This window comes from Microcaecilia unicolor, chromosome 14, assembly GCF_901765095.1.
Source record: "Microcaecilia unicolor chromosome 14, aMicUni1.1, whole genome shotgun sequence".
Classification (NCBI taxonomy): Eukaryota; Metazoa; Chordata; class Amphibia; order Gymnophiona; family Siphonopidae; genus Microcaecilia; species Microcaecilia unicolor.
This window is the reverse complement of record NC_044044.1, coordinates 13,748,778-13,774,673: the sequence shown is the minus strand read 5'-3', so window position 1 is coordinate 13,774,673 and position 25,896 is coordinate 13,748,778. Positions and strand designations below refer to the sequence as shown.

The 25,896-nt window shown below is 45.7% G+C and overlaps 1 protein-coding gene across 1 annotated transcript in view; it reads right to left on the bottom strand.

Moving 5' to 3' along the window:
- EPO (erythropoietin) overlaps nt 1-24,994 on the bottom strand; it is a 142,852-nt gene extending 117,858 nt beyond the window's left edge. The window contains exon 1 of the mRNA XM_030187277.1: nt 24,745-24,994. Within this exon, the coding sequence (XP_030043137.1) occupies nt 24,745-24,757 (13 nt within the window). The 5' untranslated portion in view covers nt 24,758-24,994. The remainder of the gene's footprint in view (nt 1-24,744) is intronic.
- Nucleotides 24,995-25,896: the final 902 nt, after the last annotated feature.

Genomic DNA, 25,896 nt, shown 5'->3' with positions numbered 1-25,896 from the left:
CCAGGATAGTCATTGATGGGCCATGTCTGGGCACCAGCATTGAATATATGGGTCCCAGCTGAATATCATCCAGTACCCTCATAAGTGTTAGAAAAAAATATCTATTCCCAAACATCTTTTCTTGAAAATCTCTTGCCCTTTATCCTAAACAATCTGGTTTTAGGGCTCATGTTAGCACAAAAACAGTCATAACTCCCCTTTTAAGAGAAATCTATTCTCCTCTTGACAAACACAATATCTGTCGTTCTTGTTGTCTCACTTGATCTCTGCGGCTTTCAGTTTGGTTAATCACTCTCTTTTTTTTTTTTTAGTTTAATTTCTTTTATTGCTTTTCAATAGAACATTAAAATAAGAGCTCATGGCTTGACAACAAGTAACAAATTACAATACAAGGCGAACTAGGAGCTCACAATCATGAAAGAAAACAGTATCAGAATTAAAATTAAGAAGGAGGAAGGGGAAAGTGGGGCAGAGAGAAAAAATATTGATTTTACAACAGAACATGAAGCATGCACATGCCACAAGAAATACCAAGTTTGACACTCATCACTTTACTTCATTAAAGTAAGATACAAGGGGAAGCCATTTTTTTCTATACAGAGTAAAACGAAAAGATTTCTTTGCAAGGTATGTTTCATATTTATAAGTTTGAAACAACAAGTTCCACCATTCTTGATGTGATTTGGTGTAAGGACTTCCAGTGCATAAAGATTACTTTCAGAGCTAAAGATACCATGGTGTTAATAAGAATACGTTCATTGGGAATCAACAGGCTTTGACGTATTGGTCTTTAAGTATTACAAACTGAAAAGTTATTGAGCCAGGGAGATGGAAGATGTCTACCAGCTGTGCCCAAATTTCTTTCCAATAGTTTTGGATGCACACACAATCAAATATAAGGTGCTTAATATTGCCTATTTGAGATTGACAAGACCAGCATAAATTAGAATTAGAAGAAGAAATAGCAATTAACCTAAGCGGCGTCCACAAAGTTCTGTGCATGAAGAAATATAAAGACTGGATCGTTGAAGAAGAGTTAGAGCATCTAAAGAGGGAGTTCCATAATTGTTCCCATAGTTTATCTGTAATAGGCTGTTGTATGTCTTCCTCCCAACATTTTTGCAAACCTGCACACTTAGCAGGGGACGTACTTAAGAGATGCTTAAATATGTAAGAAGCAGCATGACCTGAATGCTGGATCCTCAAATTGAAATTAATAAGCTCAGGAGTTTGAGATAATAGCTGAATTTGTAACTTACATTTTATTAATATGGATCTAATCTGTATCCAATGATAAAACTGAGCTTCTGGCAGCGAAAATTCTACTTTCTGATCTGAGAAAGACTTCCATGACTGATTATTCAGATGAACCAGATCTTTCAGGGCCCAGATTCCTATGCGTTGCCACTGAGACTTGTTTTTTATCAATACAAAAGTTGGGATTATTCCATATGGGCATATAAGACGTAACAGACCAAGGAATGCTCAAAGATTTGTCCAAGAGCAACAATAACTTATGGGTAGTGTTGATGACCGGGTTGGCTATGTTCCCTGGATTTAAAGGACACTTATACTCACATCCCGATACTGCCAGCCCACAGACAGTATCTCAGATTCCGCCTGGGGACACGGCACTTTCAGTATTGTGTGCTGCCCTTTGGGCTCGCCTCTGCCCCACGGGTGTTCACGAAGTGCCTTGTGGTGGTCGCGGCGTATCTACGCAAGCTGGGAGTGCACGTGTTCCCGTATCTCGACGATTGGCTGGTCAAGAACACCTCGGAGGCAGGGGCTCTCCGGTCCATGCAGTACACTATTCACCTCCTGGAGCTGCTGGGGTTTGTGATAAAATACCCAAAGTCCCATCTCCAACCAGTCCAATCTCTGGAATTCATAGGAGCTCTGCTGAATTCACAGACGGCTCAGGCCTTTCTTCCCGAGGCGAGGGCCCACAACCTCCTGTCCCTCGCTTCCCAGACCAGAGCGTCTCAGCAGGTCACAGCTCGGCAGATGTTGAGACTCCTGGGTCATATGGCCTCTACAGTTCATGTGACTCCCATGGCTCGTCTTCACATGAGATCTGCTCAATGGACCCTAGCTTCCCAGTGGTGCCAAGCCACCGGGAATCTAGAAGATGTCATCCGCCTGTCCCTCAGTTGCCGCAATTCGCTGCACTGGTGGACACTTCGGACCAATTTGACCCTGGGACGTCCATTCCAAATTCCGCAGCCCACGAAGGTGCTGACGACGGATGCATCTCGCCTGGGGTGGGGAGCTCATGTCGATGGGCTTCACACCCAGGGACTGTGGTCCCTCCAGGAACAGGATCTTCAGATCAACCTCCTGGAGCTCCGAGCGGTCTGGAACGCACTGAAGGCCTTCAGAGATCGGCTGTCCTATCAAATTATCCAAATTCGGACAGACAATCAGGTTGCAATGTATTACATCAACAAGCAGGGGGGCACCGGACCTCGCCCCCTGTGTCAGGAAGCCATCGGGATGTGGCGTTGGGCCTGCCAGTTCGGCATGCTTCTTCAAGCCACATACCTGGCAGGTGTAAACAACAGTCTGGCCGACAGACTGAGCAGTCATGCAACCGCACGAGTGGTCGCTCCATTCCAGAGTGGTACGCAAGATCTTCCGAGAGTGGGGCACTCCCTCGGTGGAACTTTTTGCCTCTCAGACCAACCACAAGCTGCCTCTGTTCTGTTCCAGACTACAGGCACACGGCAGACTAGCGTCGGATGCCTTTCTCCTCTATTGGGGGACCGGCCTCCTGTATGCTTATCCTCCCATACCTTTGGTGGGGAAGACCTTACTGAAGCTCAAGCAAGACCACGGCACCATGATTCTGATAGCGCCTTTTTGGCCCCGTCAAATCTGGTTCCCTCTACTTCTGGAGTTGTCCTCCGAAGAACCGTGGAGATTGGAGTGTTTTCCAACCCTCATTTCGCAGAACGACGGAGCGCTTCTGCACCCCAACCTTCAGTCTCTGGCTCTCACGGCCTGGATGTTGAGGGCGTAGACTTTGCTTCGTTGGGTCTGTCTGAGGGTGTCTCCCGCGTCTTGCTTGCCTCTAGAAAGGATTCCACTAAAAAGAGTTACTTTTTTAAGTGGAGGAGGTTTGTCGTTTGGTGTGAGAGCAAGGCCCTAGAACCTCGCTCTTGTCCTGCACAGAACCTGCTTGAATACCTTCTGCACTTATCAGAGTCTGGCCTCAAGACCAACTCAGTAAGGAATCACCTTAGTGCGATTAGTGCTTACCATTATCGTGTAGAGGGTAAAGCCATCTCTGGAGAGCCTTTAGTCGTTCGATTCATGAGAGGCTTGCTTTTGTCAAGGCCCCCTGTCAAGCCTCCTACAGTGTCATGGGATCTCAACGTTGTCCTCACCCAGCTGATGAAACCTCCTTTTGAGCCACTGAATTCCTGCCATCTGAAGTACTTGACCTGGAAGGTCATTTTCTTGGTGGCAGTTACTTCAGCTCGTAGAGTCAGTGAGCTGCAAGCCCTGGTAGCTCATGCTCCTTATACCAAATTTCATCATAACAGAGTAGTACTCTGCACTCACCCTAAGTTCCTGCCAAAGGTGGTGTCGGAGTTCCATCTTAACCAGTCAATTGTCTTGCCAACATTCTTTCCCAGACCACATACCCGTCCTGCTGAATGTCAGTTGCACACATTGGACTGCAAGCGAGCGTTGGCCTTCTATCTGGAGCGGACACAGCCCCACAGACAGTCCGCCCAATTGTTTATTTCTTTCGACCCCAACAGGAAAGGGGTTGCTGTCGGGAAACGCACCATCTCCAATTGGCTAGCAGATTGCATTTCCTTCACTTACGCCCAGGCTGGGCTGTCTCTTGAGGGTCATGTCACGGCTCATAGTGTTAGAGCCATGGCAGCGTCAGTGGCCCACTTGAAGTCAGCCACTATTGAAGAGATTTGCAAGGCTGCGACGTGGTCATCTGTCCACACATTCACATCACATTACTGCCTCCAGCAGGATACCCGACGCGACAGTCAGTTCGGGCAGTCGGTGCTGCAGAATCTGTTTGGGGTTTGAATCCAACTCCACCCTCCAGGACCCGATTTTGTTCTGTTCAGGCTGCACTCTCAGTTAGTTGTTCTTCGTAGGTCAATTTCTGTTATGCCATCGCCGTTGCGAGGTTCAATTGACCTGGGTTCTTGTTTTGAGTGAGCCTGAGAGCTAGGGATACCCCAGTCGTGAGAACAAGCAGCCTGCTTGTCCTCGGAGAAAGCGAATGATACATACCTGTAGCAGGTGTTCTCCGAGGACAGCAGGCTGATTGTTCTCACCTACCCTCCCTCCTCCCCTTTGGAGTTGCGTTTTTTCCTCATTCCTTTGCTTGTCATTCAACTGAGTGGGAACGGTTGCGCACGGGCGGGAAGACGGCCGTGCATGCACGGTGGGCGTGCCCTGCGTGCGGGACCACCCGCGAAGTTTTTATTCCGGTTGGTGGGGGCTGCCGTGGACGTCAACCCAGTCGTGAGAACAATCAGCCTGCTGTCCTCGGAGAACACCTGCTACAGGTATGTATCATTCGCTGTACCTGGAGCAATGGAGGGTTAAGTGACTTGTCCAGAGTCACAAGGAGCTGCCTTTGCCTGCAGTGGGAATCGAACCCAGTTCCCCAGGACCAAAGTCCACCACATTAACCACTAGGCCACTCCTCCGCCTTGATCTGGGAAGTGGGGAAAGGAAGAAGCGATATGGATCACCTTAACAAGAGAGGATAGAACCTTGGTCCACGTGGGTGTTGTCTACAGACCCCCGACACAATTGGAGGAACTGGATAAAGATCTGATCGCTGATATTCAAAAGTTGGGGAAGAAAAGAGAGGTGCTGTTATTGGGAGATTTTAATCTGCCGGATGTAGATTGGAAGGTTCCTTCTGCGAAATCGGAAAGAAGTAGAGAGATTGTGGATACTTTCCAAAGTGCTCTGCTCAGACAAATGGTGACGGAACCCACAAGGGAGGGAGCGACGCTGGATCTGGTGCTCACGAATGGAGATAGTGTGTCAAATGTCCGAGTGGCTGCGCACCTGGGAAGCAGTGACCATCAAACGGTTTGTTTTGATATAACGGCTCATGTGGTTAGCGGCCACTCTAAACTCAAAGACCTGGACTTCAAGCGAACTGACTTTAACAAAATACCTGAGGAAGGAGCTGATGGGCTGCGAGAACGCACAACATGTGGAAGGACAGTGGTCCAAGCTGAAAGAAGTAATAAACAGGGCCACAGACCTTTATGTAAGGAGAGTAAATAAAAGCAAGAGAAAAAGGAAACCGATATGGTTTTCAAAGCAAGTGGCTGAGAAAATAAAGGCTAAAGAGTTAGCGTTCCAGAAATACAAAAAATCTCAAGTAGAGGAACACAGGGAGGAATACCGGATGAAACTGAAAGAAGCCAAGAGAGAGGTACGTCTGGCGAAGGCGCAAGCGGAAGAACAAATGGCTAGAAATGTACGGAGGGGAGACAAAAACTTCTTCAGGTATATTAGTGAAAGGAGAAAGACTAAAAAGGGGATTGTGAGACTAAAAGATACAGCAAAACGCTATGTAGAAAATTATGAAGAAAAAGCCAATTTGCTAAATAGATACTTTTGTTCTGTTTTCACTGAAGAAAATCCTGGGGAAGGACCGAGAGGGACTGGCAAAAGTACACCTGAGAATGAAGTGGATAGAGCACCGTTCACGGAAGAGAGTGTGTATGAACAACTTGGAAAGCTAAAGGTGGACAAAGCCTTGGGGCCGGACGTGATCCACCCCAGAATACTGAGGGAGCTCAGAGAGGTTCTGGCGGGTCCTCTTAAAGATTTGTTTAATAAATCCTTGGAGACGGGAGAGGTTCCGAGGGATTGGAGAACGGCGGAGGTGGTCCCTCTTCACAAAAGTGATGATAGGGAAGAAGCTGGAAACTACAGGCCGGTAAGCCTCACTTCGGTTATTGGAAAAGTAATGGAAGCCATGCTGAAGGAAAGGATAGTGAATTTCCTGGAAGCCAATAAGTTGCAAGATCCGGGACAACATGGTTTCACCAAAGGGAAATCGTGCCAAACGAATCTCATTGAATTCTTTGACTGGGTGACAGGAGAATTAAATCAAGGACGTGCTATGGATGTCATCTACTTAGATTTCAGCAAGGCTTTTGACACGGTTCCCCACAGGAGGCTCTTGAATAAACGAAGGGCTGAAGATAGGACCCGAAGTGGTGAACTGGATTAGGAACTGGTTGACGGGCAGACGCCAGAGGGTGGTGGTAAATGGAGTTCGCTCGGAGGAGGGAAAGGTGAGTAGTGGAGTGCCTCAGGGATTGGTGATGGGGCCCATTCTGTTCAATATATTTGTGAGTGACATTGCCGAAGGGTTAGAAGGTAAAGTTTGCCTTTTTGCGGATGACACCAAGATTTGCAACAGGGTGGACACCCCGGAGGGAGTGGAAAACATGAAAAAAGATCTGAAGAAGCACTTAGGGAGTAGAAATCCAAGGGAGGCGTATGTGTTAGGTGGGGAGAGCCTGATAGACACGGACGGGGAGAGGGATCTTGGGGTGATAGTATCTGAGGAACTGAAGGCGATGAAACAGTGCGACAAGGCGGTGGCCGTAGCGAGTAGGTTGCTAGGCTGTATAGAAAGAGGTGTGACCAGCAGAAGAAAGGAGGTTTTAATGCCCCTGTTTAAGACGTTGGTGAGGCCCCACCTGGAGTATTGTGTTCAGTTTTGGAGGCCGTACCTTGCGAAGGATGTTAAAAAAATGGAAGCGGTACAAAGAAAAGCTACGAGGATGGTATGGGAGTTGCGTTCCAAGACGTATGAAGAGAGACTTGCTGACCTGAACATGTATACTCTGGAGGAAAGGAGGAACAGGGGTGATATGATACAGACGTTCAAATATTTGAAAGGTATTATTCCGCAAACGAAACTTTTCCGGAGATGGGAAGGTGGTAGAACGAGAGGGCATGAAATGAGATTGAAGGGGGGCAGACTCAGGAAAGATGTCAGGAAGTATTTCTTCACAGAGAGGGTGGTGAACGCTTGGAATGCCCTCCAGCGGGAGGTGGTGGAGATGAAAACGGTAACGGAATTCAAACATGCGTGGGATAGGCATAAAGGAATCCTGTGCAGAAGGAATGGATCCACAGAAGCTTAGCTGAAATTGGGTGGCGGGGGGAAGAGGGGTTGGTGGTTGAGAGGCTAGGATAGGGGAGGGCAGACTTATAGGGGGTCTGTGCCAGAGCCGGTGATGGGAAGCGGGACTGGTGGTTGGGAGGCGGGAAATACTGCTGGACAGACTTATACGGTCTGTGCCCTGAAAAAGACAGGTACAAATCAAGGTAAGGTATACACATATGAGTTTATCGTGGGCAGACTAGATGGACCGCGCAGGTCTTTTTCTGCCGTCATCTACTATGTTACTATGTTACTATGATCTGCTTTAAATAACTACTACTACTATTTAACATTTCTGAAGCGCTACTAGGGTTTCGCAGCGCTGTACAATTTAACATAGAAAGACAGTCCCTGCTCAATGAGCTTACAATCTATAAACATTACTAGTATAAAAGGCCTGTTTTGGTAGGCAATGAAACGGGCACTAGCAAGGTAATCGCCCTGTCTCCCCTGCCCCCCCTGCAGCCACCCATCTGGTCTCAGGACCCCCTCCCCACCAACCCTCCTCTGCCCCTGCAGCCACGCATGTGCAGCGGCTCTCCTCTCTCCCCTGCTCCCCCTGCAGCCACCCATGTACAGCGACTCTCCTCTCCCCCTGCCCCCCTGCAGCCACCCATGTCCAGCAACCCTCCTCTTCCCCTGCAGCTACCCATGTCCAGCGACCTTCCTCTCCCCTGCCCCCCTGCAGCCACTCATGTCCAACGACCCTCCTCTCCTTTCCCCTTGCCCCCCTGTAGCCACCCATGTCCAGCGACCCACCTCTCTCCCCTGCCCCCCCTGCAGCCACCCATGTCCAGCGACCCTCCTCTCCCCCTGCCCCCCCTGCAGCGTCCCTTCTGTCTCCCCTGTCCTCCCCTGCAGCCACCCATCTGGTCTCAGGACTCCCTCCCCATCTCCCTCTTCCCTGCCCCCCCTGCAACCATCCATGTCCAGCGACCCTCCTCTCCCCCTGCAGCCAGTGACCCTCCCCTCCCCCCTTGGCGCATCACCCAAACCCCTACCCCCCCCCCAGCGCATCACCCAAGCCCCTACCCCCCCCCTCGGGCACATCAACCCCCTCGCCACCCGCAGCCGCCAATACTAACGCTGTCTGGCCGCTGCTGCGTCTCCTGTTGAGCAGCAGCGGCCGGTACAAAAAGAAAAAAGCCAAAAAAAGATTTTAAACCTGAAACACAGCTCCATAGACAACCATCTGTCATCTCTGCAGCTGCTCCTCCTCTCCCCTCTGACGTCGCTGCACTCCTCCTGGTTCTTCCTGCAGGGGCAGTGACGTGGAAGGGAGAGGAGGAGCGGCTGCAGTGACGATAGCCAATGCCAGATGGCTGTCTACGGAGCCGCGTTTCAGGTTAAAAATATTTTTTTGGCTTTTTTCTTTTTGTACCGGCCGCTGCTGCTCCACAGGAGAAGCAGCAGCGGCCGGACAGCTTTAGTATTGGCGGCTGCGGGTGGCGAGGGAGTTGATGTGCCTGAGGGGGGGGTAGGGACTTTAGTGATGCGCCGGGGGGAGGGTCTTTGGTGATGCGTCGAGGGGGGGTAGGGGCTTAGGTGCTGCGGAGGGGCTTGGGTGTTGCGCCGCGGGGGGGGCACTGAAAGCAGGGGGAGGAGTAGGGAAACACGCCCTCCCCCTGCCTGGCTCGCAGTTTTGCAGGGCAGGGGCTTGGGTGTTGCGCCGAGGGGGGGCACTGACAGCTGTTTCCCAGGCAGGGGGAGGAGTAGGGAAACACGCTCTGTGTGCTTCCCTACTCCTCCCCTTGCCTTGGAATCAGCTGTCAGTGACATCACTGACATCAGTGCATTCTAAATTGCCTAGCAGACCACCTCCGAGGGAGCCACGGTCCCAGGCACATTAGATCGTTGGAGGTGAGAATTATTATATAGGATGTCATTCCCACCAGCCCCTGCTGCGATCACCCCCAATCCCCCTTAACAAGTCTGAGCCTCCCTCCTAACCTCCGTAATAAGTCTAATCTTCCCATCCCGACCTCCCCAACAAACCCAATCTCCCTCTTGACCCCATCTTCCCTAACATGAGAATGGTCCACTCTTGGAATACCCCTCCCCTCAGAAACTCCCATCCCACATCCCAGTAACCTCCTACTCCCACCTTCACATTCCTGGTGGTCTAGGGGTTAGTCAGGCAGGAGCAAACGCCAACCACTTCTGCCCCTGCCACCTTCATTTGAAAAATGATGGCTGTGACCTCTAGTGGTAGTTTTGTGGTACTACTGCTAGGGACAGTCTTCCATATAGGGTTAAATTGCAGCATTGAATATTAGTTGACACCCGCATAACCAATTACCCTTTCATGGAAAGCTGACCCCTAGTAGTAATACCACAAGGCTGCCATTTTTCAACTGAAGCTGGCAAAAGCAGGAGAGATTAGGGTTTGCTCCTGCCCAACTAACCCCTAGACCACTGGATATGTAAAGGTGAACAAGAGGGGCTCCTACTGAGGAGTTGGACGGAGGCTTCTCATAGAGGAAGGGTCTGGGAGGGGGGGGCTCAGTTCATGTGGAGGAATGGCCTAGTGGTTAGAGCACCAGTCTTAACATCCAGAGGTACCCGGTTCAAATCCCACTTCTGCTCCTTGTGATCTTGGGCAAGTCACTTAACCCTCCATTGCCTCAGGTACAAACTTAGATTGTGAACTCTCCTGGGACAGAGAAATACCCACCCAGTGTACCTGAATGTAACTCACCTTGAGCTACTACTGAAAAAGGTATGATCCAAATAAAATAATAAATAAAATGTTGGGGGGGAGGGGAATGGTGCTGGGAGGGGTGATCAGACATGTTAAAGGGACAGTAGGGATATTGATCTCATTCGGAGGGGGGATCGAACTTGTTGGGGGGGGAGGGAAGACTAGAGAATGACTCTGGCCGCTATCTGGTAGTTATGTAGGTGCTAACAATGAATATAGGTGATACCTGAGCAATTCCCAGAAGGCCGTTGAGTACCTGGATATTCAGAGCCAGTATCTGGATAGAGACTGGCACTGAATACTTGGGTGTAATTCAGCCAGTGGCTGCCAGTGTTTAAAGAAATGCTGACTGAATAGTAACCAGTAAAATCCTAAGATGTTGAGTCATATCAATGGTCCATCAAGCCCAGCAGTTTCCAGTCCATGTCACCTGGAATTACCTTACCGATCCTAATAAGAAAGCCTCTTTTATGCTGCTCACTCCCAGAATGAAAAGTTAAAAAGAGACCTAGATCTGTCTGGCAAATAAAAGTTCATGGACCTGTCTTCTAGGAATTTGTCCAGACCTTTGTTAAACTCAGCTAAATTAGTAGCCTTGACCATGCTTTCTGGCAGCAAGTTCCATAGTTAATTATGCATCCACTGAAAAAAATAGTTTGAGCCTGAGTGTTATTTTCCACTGACCCTGGGCAGCAATGAGTAGGCCACACTAGTAGGAATCAATATTCAAAGCCATTATCCAGTTAATTCTGGGAGTTAACTGAATAAATGGTTTATTTTAAGTTTCAGAGAATGAAACGTCAGTGGAATAGATGGGTCACAGTAGGCTCTGGTAGACTAAGATCTGTGACACAGAAACACTCACCCTCCCAAGCCTTGCCCCTGTCAAATTCTTTTGCAGCGTTGCATCATTATGATGGTGAAAAGAGAAGTACTGTGGAGGAATCAGAGGCAATGAAAGTAGCACAACCCAAGAAACATCCTATATAATAAACATTCTGAAGCTGACTCCGTGGCACTAAACCTTGAAGCATTCGTGCTTTCTGAATTGACGTCAGTACTTCCTGGTACGTCACACTCAAAAGCTGACCAACCAGAGGTGGGAGGGCGGACACAAAAGCTGACCAACCAGAGGTGGGAGGGCAGGCGCATAGACCTGCACGCTGAGCTGTGCACTGCAGCAGAGGTTGGGCGGTTGGCGGAGGGCCATAGAGTTAGGCGGTATCGTTAGGGGCAGGGGAGAAAGGAGTATCGCTGGGTGGCTGGAGGGGGGCAGGGGAGAGAGGAGCATTGCTGGGTGGCAGGAAGGGGGGTCAGGGGAGAGAAGAGCATCGCTGGGTGGCTGGAAGGGGGTCAAGGGAAAATGGAGAACCGCTGGGTGGCTGGAGGGGGGGGCAGAGGACATAGGACAATCGTTGGGTGGCTGGAGGGGGGCAGGGGAGAGAGGACAATCGCTGGGTGGCTGGAGTGGGGGCAGGGGAGAGAGGAATCACTGGGTGGCTGGAGGGGGAGCAGGGGACAGAGAAGACTCACTGGGTGGCGGGAGGGGAGCAGGGGAGAGAAGAGCATCGCTGGGTGGATACGGGGGGGGGGACAAGGAAAAAGGATAATTGCTGGGTGGCTGGAGGGGGAGCAGGAGAGACAGGAGAATCGCTGGGTGGCAGGAAGGGGGGGCAGGGGACAGAGCAGACACGCTCGCACCCAGCGGTCTCACTCTCTCTCTGTCACACACACACACACTCGGACATTCACTCTTTCTCACACACACTCTCTCAAACATACACACTCCAACAAAAACCTTGCTAGCGCCCGTTTAATTTGTGTCAGAAATGGGCCTGATTTACTAGTCCCCAAATAATGACAGAATGGTGAAAAGCAGAAAATTCTTACTGCCTGGAGACTCCATTATCAGAGGCATTAACTTAGGAACACAGTTCAGGGGTTCCAACCTAGTGAAATGTCTTCCAGGATTTTCAGCTACAAGATGTAAAGACCAAATACTGAAAACTACTGAAAACCAACCTGTTCAAAAAGGCATACCATAATGATCCATCCTAAATACTAGACAACTAGTCTCTACATGAACTAGTCAAAACCGAAATCTCCACACTAGACTGATAAAACCGAAATCTCCACACTTGACTGATAACCTACGTGCTACTAATGAAAGTTACACAATATGCACTACCACTTTATTTCACACACCGGAAATGAACTTTCTATAGTTGACTGTCTAACTTATTATATAATTCACTTTATCATTTAGGAACATCAGTGCAATACCACTGTGTATTCTACTTTACCAGTTATGCACCTTAATGCAATACCACTTGTATTTCTCTATCCGGAAATGGCGATCGCCATCACGGCATAATGTAAGCCACATTGAGCCTGCAAATTGGTGGGAAAATGTGGGATACAAATGCAACAAATAAATAAAGTGATCCGAGAAGAGAGCAAGGCTTCAAATGCTGGGGACAAATGACGTGGCCAACAATAGCAAGTTTACAGCACAGAGAGCGTTCCAGAACTTGGGGAGGGACTGAAATCTTTGGTTCGGACTGTGGCTTTTTCTGAAGTAATTCCTACGTGGGGGAAGGGAAAGAAAAGACTATGCAAAACAAAGAAATCCAATAAGTGGCTTGAGTCTTGGTGTAAAGAAGAAGGTTTTAGATACATAGGAGCATGGGGTAATACGTGGAAAAATAACAGGCTGTACTGTAATGATGGGCTACATCTTTCTGTGATGGGAAAAAGGATCCTTGGGGAGAAATTCAGACAATATGTTTCTAGACATTTAAACTAGAGGGTGGGGGTGACAAAAAGAAACAAGGGATTTCAGAAAGTCACCCCCCGAATAAACATGATGGCAGAGGAAAAGGTCATGTAAATATAGTAAACCACCTAAACTCACTAAGCACGTGGAAAGCTATGTGCACAAATGCTTATAGTCTATGTAAAAAGGTTCAAGACTTGCAAGCCCTGATGTTTGAAGAAAACTTGGATATTGTTGCTATTATGGAAACATAAGTACATAAGTACATAAGTAGTGCCATACTGGGAAAGACCAAAGGTCCATCTAGCCCAGCATCCTGTCACCGACAGTGGCCAATCCAGGTCAAGGGCACCTGGCACGCTCCCCAAACGTAAAAACATTCCAGACAAGTTATACCTAAAAATGCGGAATTTTTCCAAGTCCATTTAATAGCGGTCTATGGACTTGTCCTTTAGGAATCTATCTAACCCCTTTTTAAACTCCGTCAAGCTAACCGCCCGTACCACGTTCTCCGGCAATGAATTCCAGAGTCTAATTACACGTTGGGTGAAGAAAAATTTTCTCCGATTCGTTTTAAATTTACCACACTGTAGCTTCAACTCATGCCCTCTAGTCCTAGTATTTTTGGATAGCGTGAACAGTCGCTTCACATCCACCCGATCCATTCCACTCATTATTTTATACACTTCTATCATATCTCCCCTCAGCCGTCTCTTCTCCAAGCTGAAAAGCCCTAGCCTTCTCAGCCTCTCTTCATAGGAAAGTCGTCCTATCCCCACTATCATTTTCGTCGCCCTTCGCTGTACCTTTTCCAATTCTACTATATCTTTTTTGAGATACGGAGACCAGTACTGAACACAATACTCCAGGTGCGGTCGCACCATGGAGCGATACAACGGCATTATAACATCCGCACACCTGGACTCCATACCCTTCCTAATAACACCCAACATTCTATTCGCTTTCCTAGCCGCAGCAGCACACTGAGCAGAAGGTTTCAGCGTATCATCGACGACGACACCCAGATCCCTTTCTTGATCCGTAACTCCTAACGCGGAACCTTGCAAGACGTAGCTATAATTCGGGTTCCTCTTACCCACATGCATCACTTTGCACTTGTCAACATTGAACTTCATCTGCCACTTGCACGCCCATTCTCCCAGTCTCGCAAGGTCCTCCTGTAATCGTTCACATTCCTCCTGCGACTTGACGACCCTGAATAATTTTGTGTCATCGGCGAATTTAATTACCTCACTAGTTATTCCCATCTCTAGGTCATTTATAAATACATTAAAAAGCAACGGACCCAGCACAGACCCCTGCGGGACCCCACTAACTACCCTCCTCCACTGAGAATACTGGCCACGCAATCCTACTCTCTGCTTCCTATCTTTCAACCAGTTCTTAATCCATAATAATACCCTACCTCCGATTCCATGACTCTGCAATTTCTTCAGGAGTCTTTCGTGCGGCACTTTGTCAAACGCCTTCTGAAAATCCAGATATACAATATCAACCGGCTCCCCATTGTCCACATGTTTGCTTACCCCCTCAAAAAAATGCATTAGATTGGTGAGGCAAGACTTCCCTTCACTAAATCCGTGCTGACTTTGTCTCATCAGTCCATGTTTTTGTATATGCTCTGCAATTTTATTCTTAATAATAGCCTCCACCATCTTGCCCGGCACCGACGTCAGACTCACCGGTCTATAATTTCCCGGATCTCCTCTGGAACCCTTCTTAAAAATCGGAGTAACATTGGCTACCCTCCAGTCTTCCGGTATTACACTCGATTTTAGGGACAGATTGCATATTTCTAACAGTAGCTCCGCAAGTTCATTTTTTAGTTCTATTAATACTCTGGGATGAATACCATCAGGTCCCGGTGATTTACTACTCTTCAGCTTGCTGAACTGACCCATTACATCCTCCAAGGTTACAGAGAATTTGTTTAGTTTCTCCGACTCCCCCGCTTCAAATATTCTTTCCGGCACCGGTGTCCCCCCCAAATCCTCCTCGGTGAAGACCGAAGCAAAGAATTCATTTAATTTCTCCGCTACGGCTTTGTCCTCCTTGATCGCCCCTTTAACACCATTTTCGTCCAGCGGCCCAACCGACTCTTTGGCCGGTTTCCTGCTTTTAATGTATCTAAAAAAAGTTTTACTATGTATTTTTGCTTCCAACGCTAATTTCTTCTCAAAGTCCTTTTTTGCCCTCCTTATCTCCGCTTTGCATTTGGCTTGGCATTCCTTATGATCTATCCTGTTACTTTCAGTTGGTTCTCTTCTCCACTTTCTGAAGGATTGTTTTTTGGCTCTAATGATTTCCTTTATCTTACTGTTTAGCCACGCCGGCTGACGTTTAGTCTTTTTTCCCTTTTTTCTAATACGTGGAATATATTTGTCCTGAACCTCCAGGATGGTGTTTTTAAACAGCATCCACGCCTGATGCAAGTTTTTTACTCTGCGAGCTGCTCCTTTCAGTCTTTTTTTCACCATTTTTCTCATTTTGTCATAATCACCTTTTCTATAGTTAAACGCTAGCGTACTTGATTTCCTAGTTTCACTTCCTTCAATGCCAATATCAAAACCGATCATATTATGATCACTGTTATCAAGCGGCCCTCGTATCGTTACCCCCTGCACTAGATCATGAGCACCACTAAGGACTAAGTCTAGTATTTTTCCTTCTCTTGTCGGCTCCTGAACTAGCTGTTCCATGAAGCTGTCCTTGATTTCATCAAGAAATCTTATGTCCCTTGCGTGTACAGATGTTACATTAACCCAGTCTATATGCGGGTAATTGAAATCCCCCATTATTATTGTGTTGCCCAGTTTGTTTGCGTCCCTGATTTCCTTTAACATTTCCGCATCCGTCTGTTCGTCCTGGCCAGGCGGACGGTAGTACACTCCTATCACTATCCTTTTCCCCTTTGCACATGGAATTTCAATCCACAGTGATTCCAAGGAGTGTTTTGTTTCCTGCAGAATTTTCAATCTATTTGATTCAAGGCTCTCGTTAATATACAATGCTACCCCTCCACCAATCCGATTCACCCTATCACTACGATATAATTTGTACCCCGGTATGACAGTGTCCCACTGGTTATCCTCCTTCCACCAGGTCTCAGAGATGCCTATTATATCTAATTTTTCATTTAGTGCAATATATTCTAACTCCCCCATCTTATTTCTTAGGCTCCTGGCATTCGCATATAGACATTTCAAACTATGTTTGTTGTTCCTAAGTACATCATGCTTAGTACTTGACAGTATTAATTGGCAATCTTTTGTCTGATTTTTATTGTTATTTAAAGATACCCGATCTACTACAATCTCTTTTGCAACGATTCCCATGAATGGGATGTGACCATACTGGGCTATAATCTTTTTAGGAAGGATAGAGAGGGCTGAAGAGGTTCTATATGTATCAGAGTGGCTGAAATGCGGGGAACCTGGGGAAAGGAAGAAGCTTTATGGATCGTCCTGGAAAGAGAAGACGGAACCTGTATCCACACGGGGGTTATCTACAGACCTCCTGCACAAACAGAGAAGTTAGACAAGGATCTGATAGAAAATATTCAAAAGATTGATATGAAAGAGGAGGTGCTACTTTTGGGAGATTTCAGTTTGTCTGACATGGATTGGAACATCCTGTGTGCGGAATTGGAAAGAAGTAGGGAGATTGTGGATGCCTGTCAAAGTGCCTTGCTCAGACAAATGGTGACGGAACCCACGAGGGAAGAGCCGATGCTGGATCTAGTGCTCATGAATGGGGGTAGTGTTTCCAATATCCGGGTGGGTGCCCACCTATGTAATAGTGATCATCACACTGTATGGTTTGAAATAAGGGCAAAGGCGGAGTGCGGACGCACAAAACTCAAAGTACTGGATTTCAGACATACTGATTTTGATAAAATGGGGGAATACCTGAAGAAGGAGCTGTTGGCGTGGGAACGCGCAGAAGATGTGGAAAAACAGTGGTCCAAGCTAAAGGCTGCTATAAATACGACGACTGATCTTTTTCTGAGGAAAGTAAACAAAAACAAGAGAAGCAGGAAGCCTATTTGGTTCTCCAAACAAGTAGCTGAAAAATAAGAGCAAAAGAGGCTTTGTTCAAGAAATACAAATGAACACAACGAGAGGATCACGGAAAAGATTATCAGATTAAACTCAAAGAAGCTAAGAGGGACATGCGGCTAGTGAAAGCGCAAGCAGAAGAAAAAATGGCTAAAGATGTAAAGAGAGGTGACAAGACCTTTTTCAGATATATTGGAGAAAGGAGGAATGGAATTACGAAACTGAAAGATAATGAGAATGGCTATGTGGAGAGTGATGAAGTTAAAGTGAACGTGCTAAACAATTATTTTTCTTCGGTGTGCACGGAGGAAAATCCTGGAGAAGGACCGCGGTCAGCTTCCGAGGGAACGTCTGGGAATGGAGTGCATACTGCACCATTTACAGAAGAAAGAGTTTATAAACAGCTTGAGAATCTGAAGGTGGACAAAGCTATGGGACCAGATGGGATACATCCCAGGATACTGAGGGAGCTCAGGAAGGTCCTGGCGAGACCTCTTAAAGATTTATTTAATAGATCTTTAGAAACAGGAGAGGTTCCGTGGGATTGGAGACGAGCGGATGTGGTCCCTCTTCACAAAAGTAGAGACAGGGAAGAAGTGGGAAACTACAGACCGGTAAGTAGGAAAAATAATGGAGTCGCTGCTGAAAGAAAGGGTAATTAACTTTCTAGAAGCCGACGGGTTACAGGACCCAAGGCAACATGGCTTTACCAAAGGAAAATCTTGCCAAATGAATCTTATTGACTTCTTTGACTGGGTGACCAAAGAACTGGATGAAGAACGTGCCCTAGATGTAATCTACTTGGACTTCAGCAAAGCCTTTGATATGGTCCCCCACAGAAGACTCGTGAATAAGCTGAAAGGGTTGAACCTAGGACCGAAAGTGGTGAACTGGATAAGAAACTGGTTGATTGACAGGTGGCAGAGGGTGGTGGTAAATGGAATCCACTTGGAGGAAAGGAAGGTGAGCAGTGGAGTTCCTCAGGGGTTGGTGCTGGGGCCTATTCTGTTTAATATATTTGTGGGAGATATTGCTGAAGGGTTGGAAGGAAAGGTGTGCCTTTTTGCAGATGACACAAAAATAGCCAATAGAGTGGATACCCTGGAGGGAATAGAAACAATGAGAAGGGATCTCCGAACCTTAGAAGAATGGTCGAGGGTCTGGCAGTTAAACTTTAATGTCAAAAAGTGTAGAGTGATGCACTTGGAGGACAGAAACCCAAAAGAGAGATACCGAATAGGAGGGGAGAGATTAGTAAGCTTGACTTCAGGAGAGAGACCTTGGGGTGTTGTTGTCTGAGGATCTGAAGGTGAAGAAACAATGCGACAATGCGACGGCCGTGGCCAGAAGCTAGGCTATGTAGAGAGGGGCATAACCTGCAGAAGAAAGGAGGTGTTGATGCCCCTCTACAAGTAGTTGGTGAGGCCCCGCTTGGAGTATTGTGTTCAGTTTTGGAGGCCGTATCTTGCTAAAGATGTAAAAAGACTGGAAGCGGTGCAAAGAAAAGCTACAAAAATGGTATGGGATTTGCGTTGCAAACTGTACGAGGAGAGACTTGCTGACCTGAACATGTATACCTTAGAGGAAAGGAGAAACAGGGGTGACGTGATATAGACGTTCAAATATTTGAAAGGTATTAATCCACAAATGAACCTTTTCCAGAGATGGGAAGGCGGTAGAACTAGAGGACATGAATTGAGGTTGAAGAGGGGCAGACTCAGGACTAATGTCAGAAAGTATTTTTTCACGGAGAGGGTGGTGGATATGTGGAATGCCCTCCCGCGGGAGGTGGTGGAGATGAAAACAGTAATGGAATTCAAACATGCCTGGGATAAACACAAAGGAATCCTGTTTAGAAGGAATGGTTCTACGGAATCTTAGCGGAGATTGTGTGGCGACGCCAGTAATTGGGAAACAAAATGGGAGCTGGGCAGACTTCTATAGTCTATGCCCTGATTGTGACTGAATAGATAGGGATGGGCTGGAGTGTAAATTTTAAGGGGCTTCGACGTTAGCTCCAGAACTTAGTACAAGAACAGTACAGGGTAGACTTCTACGGTCTGTGCTCTGAGAAAGGCAAGGACAAATCAAACTTGGGTATACATATAAAATCTCACGTACCATGTAAATGAGTTTATCTTGTTGGGCGCACTGGATGGACTGTACAGGTCTTTATCTGCCGTCATTTACTATGTTACTATGTTAGACCATAGTGACTGGTTAAATTTTCACCAGACAACTCATCATCCAGTGAAAGTGTAACTGGTTAAGTCTGGGAGGGATCAGAAGTGTTTCAAGAATGACATTTAGTGCTCTATGGTTAACTTTATCAAGTTAAATCTGGTTAAAAAAAAAACTGTCCTGAAGCTAACTGGATAAAGATACCTAGCTAACTTTAAAACAAGAAAACGAACGAAGATGGCCGCTGCATGGAGATGGTGTGTGCACCGCTCCTGCTAAGTTGTGTAGCAAAAGATTTTTCCTAAAATATGCCTCATACTAAAAGGAAAGGGGTCATGAAAAGGGTCCCCTCGCCCTCCACTACCTTGACACCCACCCAACAAAGTTTGGAGCGATTCTTCACATCAGCCTCCCAAGTATTGAGGGAAGCCAATCCCGCAGTGGAGCAAGCTGGAGAAGCGGAATCTCCATGGGTAGAAGACTTTTCTCCACCATCGCAGTTGCTCCCCCCGTGTCCGGCAGCGAAAGCGGTTCCAGGGACGACCCAGTTCACCACCGGAAGTGTGGTAGGAGAGGCGTCGAGAGAGGGACTAGAGCTGCCACGAACGACGCCGAGGTCAGACTGTCTCAGAAAAAGCTCCAGAGGTAAATCTAGATTTCATCTGGTTGATGTTGAATAAAATGAATGAAACTCTGTTAAAGACATCAGGTGAAGTCCACGTCTTAAATGAGAAATTTGAGGAAGTACAACAAACGGTAGAACTAGTAAAGCAAGAATTTACAACTAAGGTAATGAAGATACAGAAAGATGTAGAATCTCTTCAAGAATTTAAAAATATGGTTGTTAAAGATAGTAATGAGATACGTTGCAAGATTGAGCAAATTGAAAACTGTAACAGAAGGTTAAACCTGCGTCTTTTGAATTTTCCAAAACTCCCAGGAAATTCCCCATTGGATTTGTTTGAAAGATATTTAAATGAAAACTTAGTTTCCTCTTGAAGCTATTCCTCCTATAAATAAAATATACTACATTGTAAATCCTATGGAGAAAGAAGGGAAAAAAACTGATTCAGTGAGAACAAATGTCGAATTGGATAATATTTCAGCTTTACTAGAACAAACTTTGGATAATTCCACGGAAAGATCAACTCTTATCGTCTCTTTAGTATTTGAGCAGGACTTAAACGCTATTATGAGACATTACTTCAAGAATATTAATACCCTTTTCGGAGGAGAAAAGATTTGGATTTACCCTGATGTGATGAAACAAATCCAGCAAAAAAGGAAAGTTTTCCTTGCAATGAGGAAAACATTGAGGCATATTTTCAAAGCAGTTTGGGAGGCTAAGTTCCATAGGTTTCTATGGAACTTTGGGAGGCTAAGTGCTTTGAAAATGAGCCTCATAGTAACATAGTAGATGACGGCAGAAAAAGACCTGCACGGTCCATCCAGTCTGCCCAACAAGATAAACTCATATGTGCTACGTTTTGTGTATACCTTACCTTGATTTGTATCTGCCATTGTCAGGGCAAAGACCGTATAAGTCTGCCCAGCACTAGCTCCGCCTCCCAACCACCAGCCCTGCCTCCCCCCACCGGCTCTACTACTACTACTCAACATTTCCAAGGTGCTACCAGACTCATGCAGCGCTATACTGCCACCCAATCTCGACTAAGCTTCTGAGGATCCTTTCCTTCTGAACAGGATTTCTTTATGTTTATCCCATGCATGTTTGAATTCCGTTACAGTTTTCATCTCCACCACCTCCCGCGGGAGGACATTCCAAGTATCCACCACTCTCTCCGTGAAAAAATATTTCCTGACATTTTTCCTGAGTCTGCCCCCCTTCAGTCTCCTTTCATGTCCTCTCGTTCTACCTCCTTCCCATCTCCGGAAAAGGTTCGTTTGCGGATTTATACCTTTCAAGTATTTGAACGTCTGTATCATATCACCCCTGTTTCTCCTTTCCTCCAGGGTATACATGTTCCGGTCCGCAAGTCTCTCCTCATACATCTTGTAACATAAATCTCATACCATTCTCGTAGCTTTTCTCTGCACCGCTTCTATTTTTTTTACATCCTTCGCAAGATACGGCCTCCAAAACTGAACACAATACTCCAGGTGGGGCCTCACCAACGACTTATACAGGGGCATTAAAACTTCTTTTCTTCTGCTGGTCGCACCTCTCTCTATAGAGCCTAGCAACCTTCTAGCTACGGCCACCGCCTTGAAAAGGACATTGGAAATAGGAGGTTCTTTTTTTCTTGCATATCCATGCAAATGCATAGTAAAAATGGGTATGACTAAATATGTGTTTTATTCAGCAGATCAATTAAAGTCATTTCTGGATATGAAGCAACTTAAATAACATCTGTAATGTAAATTTTGGGAGTATGCAGCGATTTTTCTATCTGTTTAAATAATAATTTTCTTATTGTAAACTTCTCTGTTCATTTCACCCCCCCCCCCCCCCCCCCCCCCCAATTTAGTGGTCTGAGAAAGCGAAATTTGTTTCTTGGTAAATTAATTTTATTTTTGACAATATGATTGGTCATTATTTCCTGGCTGTATTTCACTAACAAGTTAGTCTTGTTAATTATTTTGAAATAAACAAAACAAAAACAAGAAAATGATACCTCTCTGAATATCCATATTCTGAATATTGACCTAACTGATTTTAAGCCAGAGGGCAGCTACACACAGACTTTACATGAGTGAAGACACTAGCACAAACCAAGATACCTTTATGCTACTCCATAAGGTATCAACCTACTCTGTTGTCCTTCATGTTTCCAGCAGATATTATTAAATCTAGCCTTCATCTGTTCTATAGATTTTCACTTTAGTTTCACAATAAATGTTGAATGATTTATATATCAAAATCGTCAGGCTCTTTTTTTATACAACAGTTTCCTCCTGCTTCTTTGGGCTTCCAGTGCAACTGGAACCTGCCTTCACTGAGGCTTCAGTGGCATAAGCCAGATCATTTGCAATTACCCATGATTGTTGCCCATTTTTATCTTTCTCCCTTGTAGCCCAGCCATAGCAATGAAAGACAGCTGCCAACTGACTCCATGTCTTCAAGACATGTTAAGCCAGTTCTAGTTTTAAGAAAACCAAGGTTACAGTCTCTGTATGGTATGGGATAAAGCGGAGTAGCCTAATGGTTAGTGCAGGGGGTTTTGACCCTGGCAGCCTGGGTTCAATTCCCACTGCAGCTCCCTGTGATCTTGGGCAAGTCACTAAACCCTCCATTGCCCCAGGTACAAATCATAGATTGTGAGCCCTCTAGGGACAAAGTATCTGCATATAAAAGTGTACAGTGTTGTGTACATCTAGTAGCACTATAGAAATGATTACTAGTAGTAGTAGTAATAATGACTAACTTATCCTGAACAAGTGAAGCCTGGCAATCTTAGTGGTGACAGGTATTAACCATGATTTCCTCCAGAACATGGTACAAATGTACTCTTGAAATAGTCAGTAGGTGTCACTATCAAGGAATGGCAACTCTCAAAAGGGGTTGTGAATACTGCTCAGCAGCATCCACAGGTGTCCTAGGAAACAGGACTCAGGCTCTGGAAGCAATCCCATTAAAATCATTCAGTATTTCAGAATTTTTTCACAGTGTTTTGACTTTTACATACCCAAGTTCCAATCCAAACCCTACCACCATTCTCACTGTCAGACCCAATGCTGTGAGCACAGAAGTATGACACTTGCAGACCCAGGATCAGATCTCACTGCTGCATTTATCTCACTGTCTGACCCAGCAGACTCTCCCCTTTCTTATAAAGCTCACTATGATCTAAGGGCTAAAATCACAGCTGCAGATACAGGTGACAATCTCACCTATATGTGGCATTGCACTGAGAATAGAGAACTAAATTGTCACCTACAGACTGAAGATTCTAATCCTGCTGCTGCCACCTATGTAACTTTGTCCTGCAAGCACAGATATAGCTACAGATATAATGCCATCCCCATACGGATGTCACCTATGGCACGTCACTTAATTTCTCTGGGGGAATTTCTCCAAATGGATTAGTTTTCTGCATAACCTGACAGAAATGAATGTCAGTCCTAAATCAGGGTATATGGATTATGATCTCAGTCTTTCAAATGCACTGCTAACACTTGCCATAGTAGTTGCATTGTGCCTAAGCCAGCTTCCCTCTAGAGTTCATAAGATGTCACATATAGGCAGCCTATCCAGGTGAGCTTGGAAATTCTTTTTGATCAAGTCTGTGGCACCCAAAATGATGGAAAATATTTCTGTATCTTCCTGCTACATTTTCCTAGTCTTGGACTGCATTTCTTAGTATTTGAGGATCTTCTCTCTCTCTACCTTTCTCTGCAATCAGATTTGTGTTATAATCTTTTCAGAACAGGAATGTTGTGTGAATGAAGAGCAGTCCAGTGTCTTGAATTTGCTGTTAAACAATGCATTCTACATAGTGCAATAGGACTTTTATAGTGAAGGCACATTTGTGGTGGTCTTTATTTAGAGTTCTGAGTGAAGCAACGGAACAAGCACGCTGTTATTTTTTTATTTTTAATTTTTGGCCCAGCAGTTTCCTCATGCTCCCTTGGCCTTTGAGTCAATAATAACCGCTTCCATTGGGCTACAGTGCCATGAACCTTTATTTGCAAGTACTTGGAGGTGTTCCCTTATTTTGAAAGTACTTTATAAACCATTTTTGCAGGTGAAACAGTGTTTTGAGTGCAGAAGTAAGTATTTATAAAGTTACATAAAAGCATGCATAGCCTACCTGCTTATAATTTTACCAGGGAATAAGCTTAGGCAGTCCTGGAGAGGGAGTTAGGACTTACTTGTGTATGTTATAAAATAAGAGTAGATGTGTATGTGTGTGGGGGGGGGGGGACATCTAAGTGATTTGGGAATAGGAGCAAGTGTGGGTGCCTATTATTTTCTGGGGGATTGGGGGGGGGGTATATTATAAAGGCAGCTAAGTTCACAAGTTATCTTTATAAAATAGTGTAACGTGCAGGTACCCTGTTATAGAATTATCCTCTCTCTGTCCTCTTCCAATTCCAGCCTTTCATCACTGCTTCTAGCCTAGCCAGGACAGCCAAGAGCCACGACCTCCTCCGGAACTCGGCTAAGTGGGACAAGTGCTTGCTGGACTGAACATTTGTGCACCGCAAAGATTATTGGAATGTAGACTTCATCCCATAGGAGCCAACTTTTCAAAATTATCGGGGGTGCTAAGCCCAGTGGAAATAACCCCTCCCTGGACCCATACAAGGAATTTTCTCAATATTGGGGGTGCTCAAGCACCCAGAGAGTCGGCTCCTAGGCTTCATCCCATTGTGTGGCTTCACACAAATTATATTTAGTGCTGCCAATATTTTTTTCTCTTTCAAAAATCGTTAGGTAATTTTACATATCCCTTTAGTGTCCCTGAACAGTCAATGATAAGCAAGTTTTGAGACATAAACTACTCCCTCTTTATAGCAAGCTGGGAGCCAACATTATCAGTTGCTGCAGAATGCAAGAGCTATAAAAAATATTGCTTAGGTTGCATTTAATTAGGAAACTGTGTTTCAGTTTATCATCACCAAAAGAAATCTATTTTGAAGAGACACTGTTTTTAAGTAAAAAAAAAAAAAAAAGGTCAAGTTAGATAACATTTTATTAGAGAACTTGAAGATCTAGCCATTCAGTTTTAGATCAAAGGACTGGCAACTGATATGTAGTGTGAAACAATAAAGAAGATTTAGTAAGCCTTCATATCCAGTGTCACAGTGGGCACTCCATGCCAAAGCAGGAAGGTATCAAAAGCCAGAGACTTACCAGTTATCCCCATATCCAAATCTTCATAGTCCCGTAGAACATGGGATCTTCATCTTCCAGGAATGCATTTGGGCTCTCATTCGTGAAGATAATTATCCATTAAAATGGGATCGGTTGCAAGAACTCACAAAGCAGTTAGTTGCTCGATTAGCTTACTCAGAATGAGGAAGTGGCTTGTGCACAGTCAGAGAGGCTTCTGAAGTCAGAGGTGTAGGCTAGCTTTCTAGGGTTCCCCTCTTGAACCTCTGCAACAGTCCAGAATTGGACTCCCAGATTTTTCTTCCCTCTCTAACTGCAGAGATGCAGGTATGTGCCAACAAAAAAAAAAAGTCGGATTACAAAGTTAATATTTCATCCGGTGTAGTTTCTAAACCCCAGAGGTCGTGCCTTCCCCTGCAACAGTTCATTTGGGAATGGTGCCTGGAATACATAGCAGACGGGAGCTGGACAGCTGACTGATCAACACTTTTTTTTTTTTTTCAATCTTCTATCATTGGAGAACGGAAACAGGGACTTCCTTAGGAAAGCAAAGGAAGGGTATTTTCACTGAAAATCACACCATCCTCAAGAAAATAAAATGCATGGAGGCGCACGTCTCCAGGATCTTGGCAGAAAGCCATCCATAGCCAACAGGTTAGCTATAAACAGCTTATGCTTTTCACGCTTTGGAAAGAAGGGTCATCGCAGTGAGACAGCCACCACAAGATGGAGCAAAAGGTGAAGACTTGAATGTCAGATGTGCCAAAGGAATTTTTATTTGTGTTCACAAGGAATGGTAGATTTTAACACTGAGAAATTAACATTCTGTTTATCTGAACACAGATAAAGTAACTTCTCAGTGTATTTGAAGATAAAAGATGTCTACTCTTTTTTTTTTTGTTTCAGGTTTTCCACTACCTGCCCCTCTCCCCTCAGCAGTTTGTGTACCTGTTTATTGTCTTACCCTTACCCCTCTTCTCACTCTTTTCCTTCCGAAATCTTTATATCTTTCTTGATTACCCCTGCTATTTCCTCCTGTCTGCCTTCCTCCATACTAGAGGTGTGCACGGGACAATAATGGTCCCCATATCTTCCAGATCCCAGTCAATTCTTTTCCATCCCCACTCCATTCCCCATCATATTGTCCCGTCCCCTCACCATCCCCAAATTTTC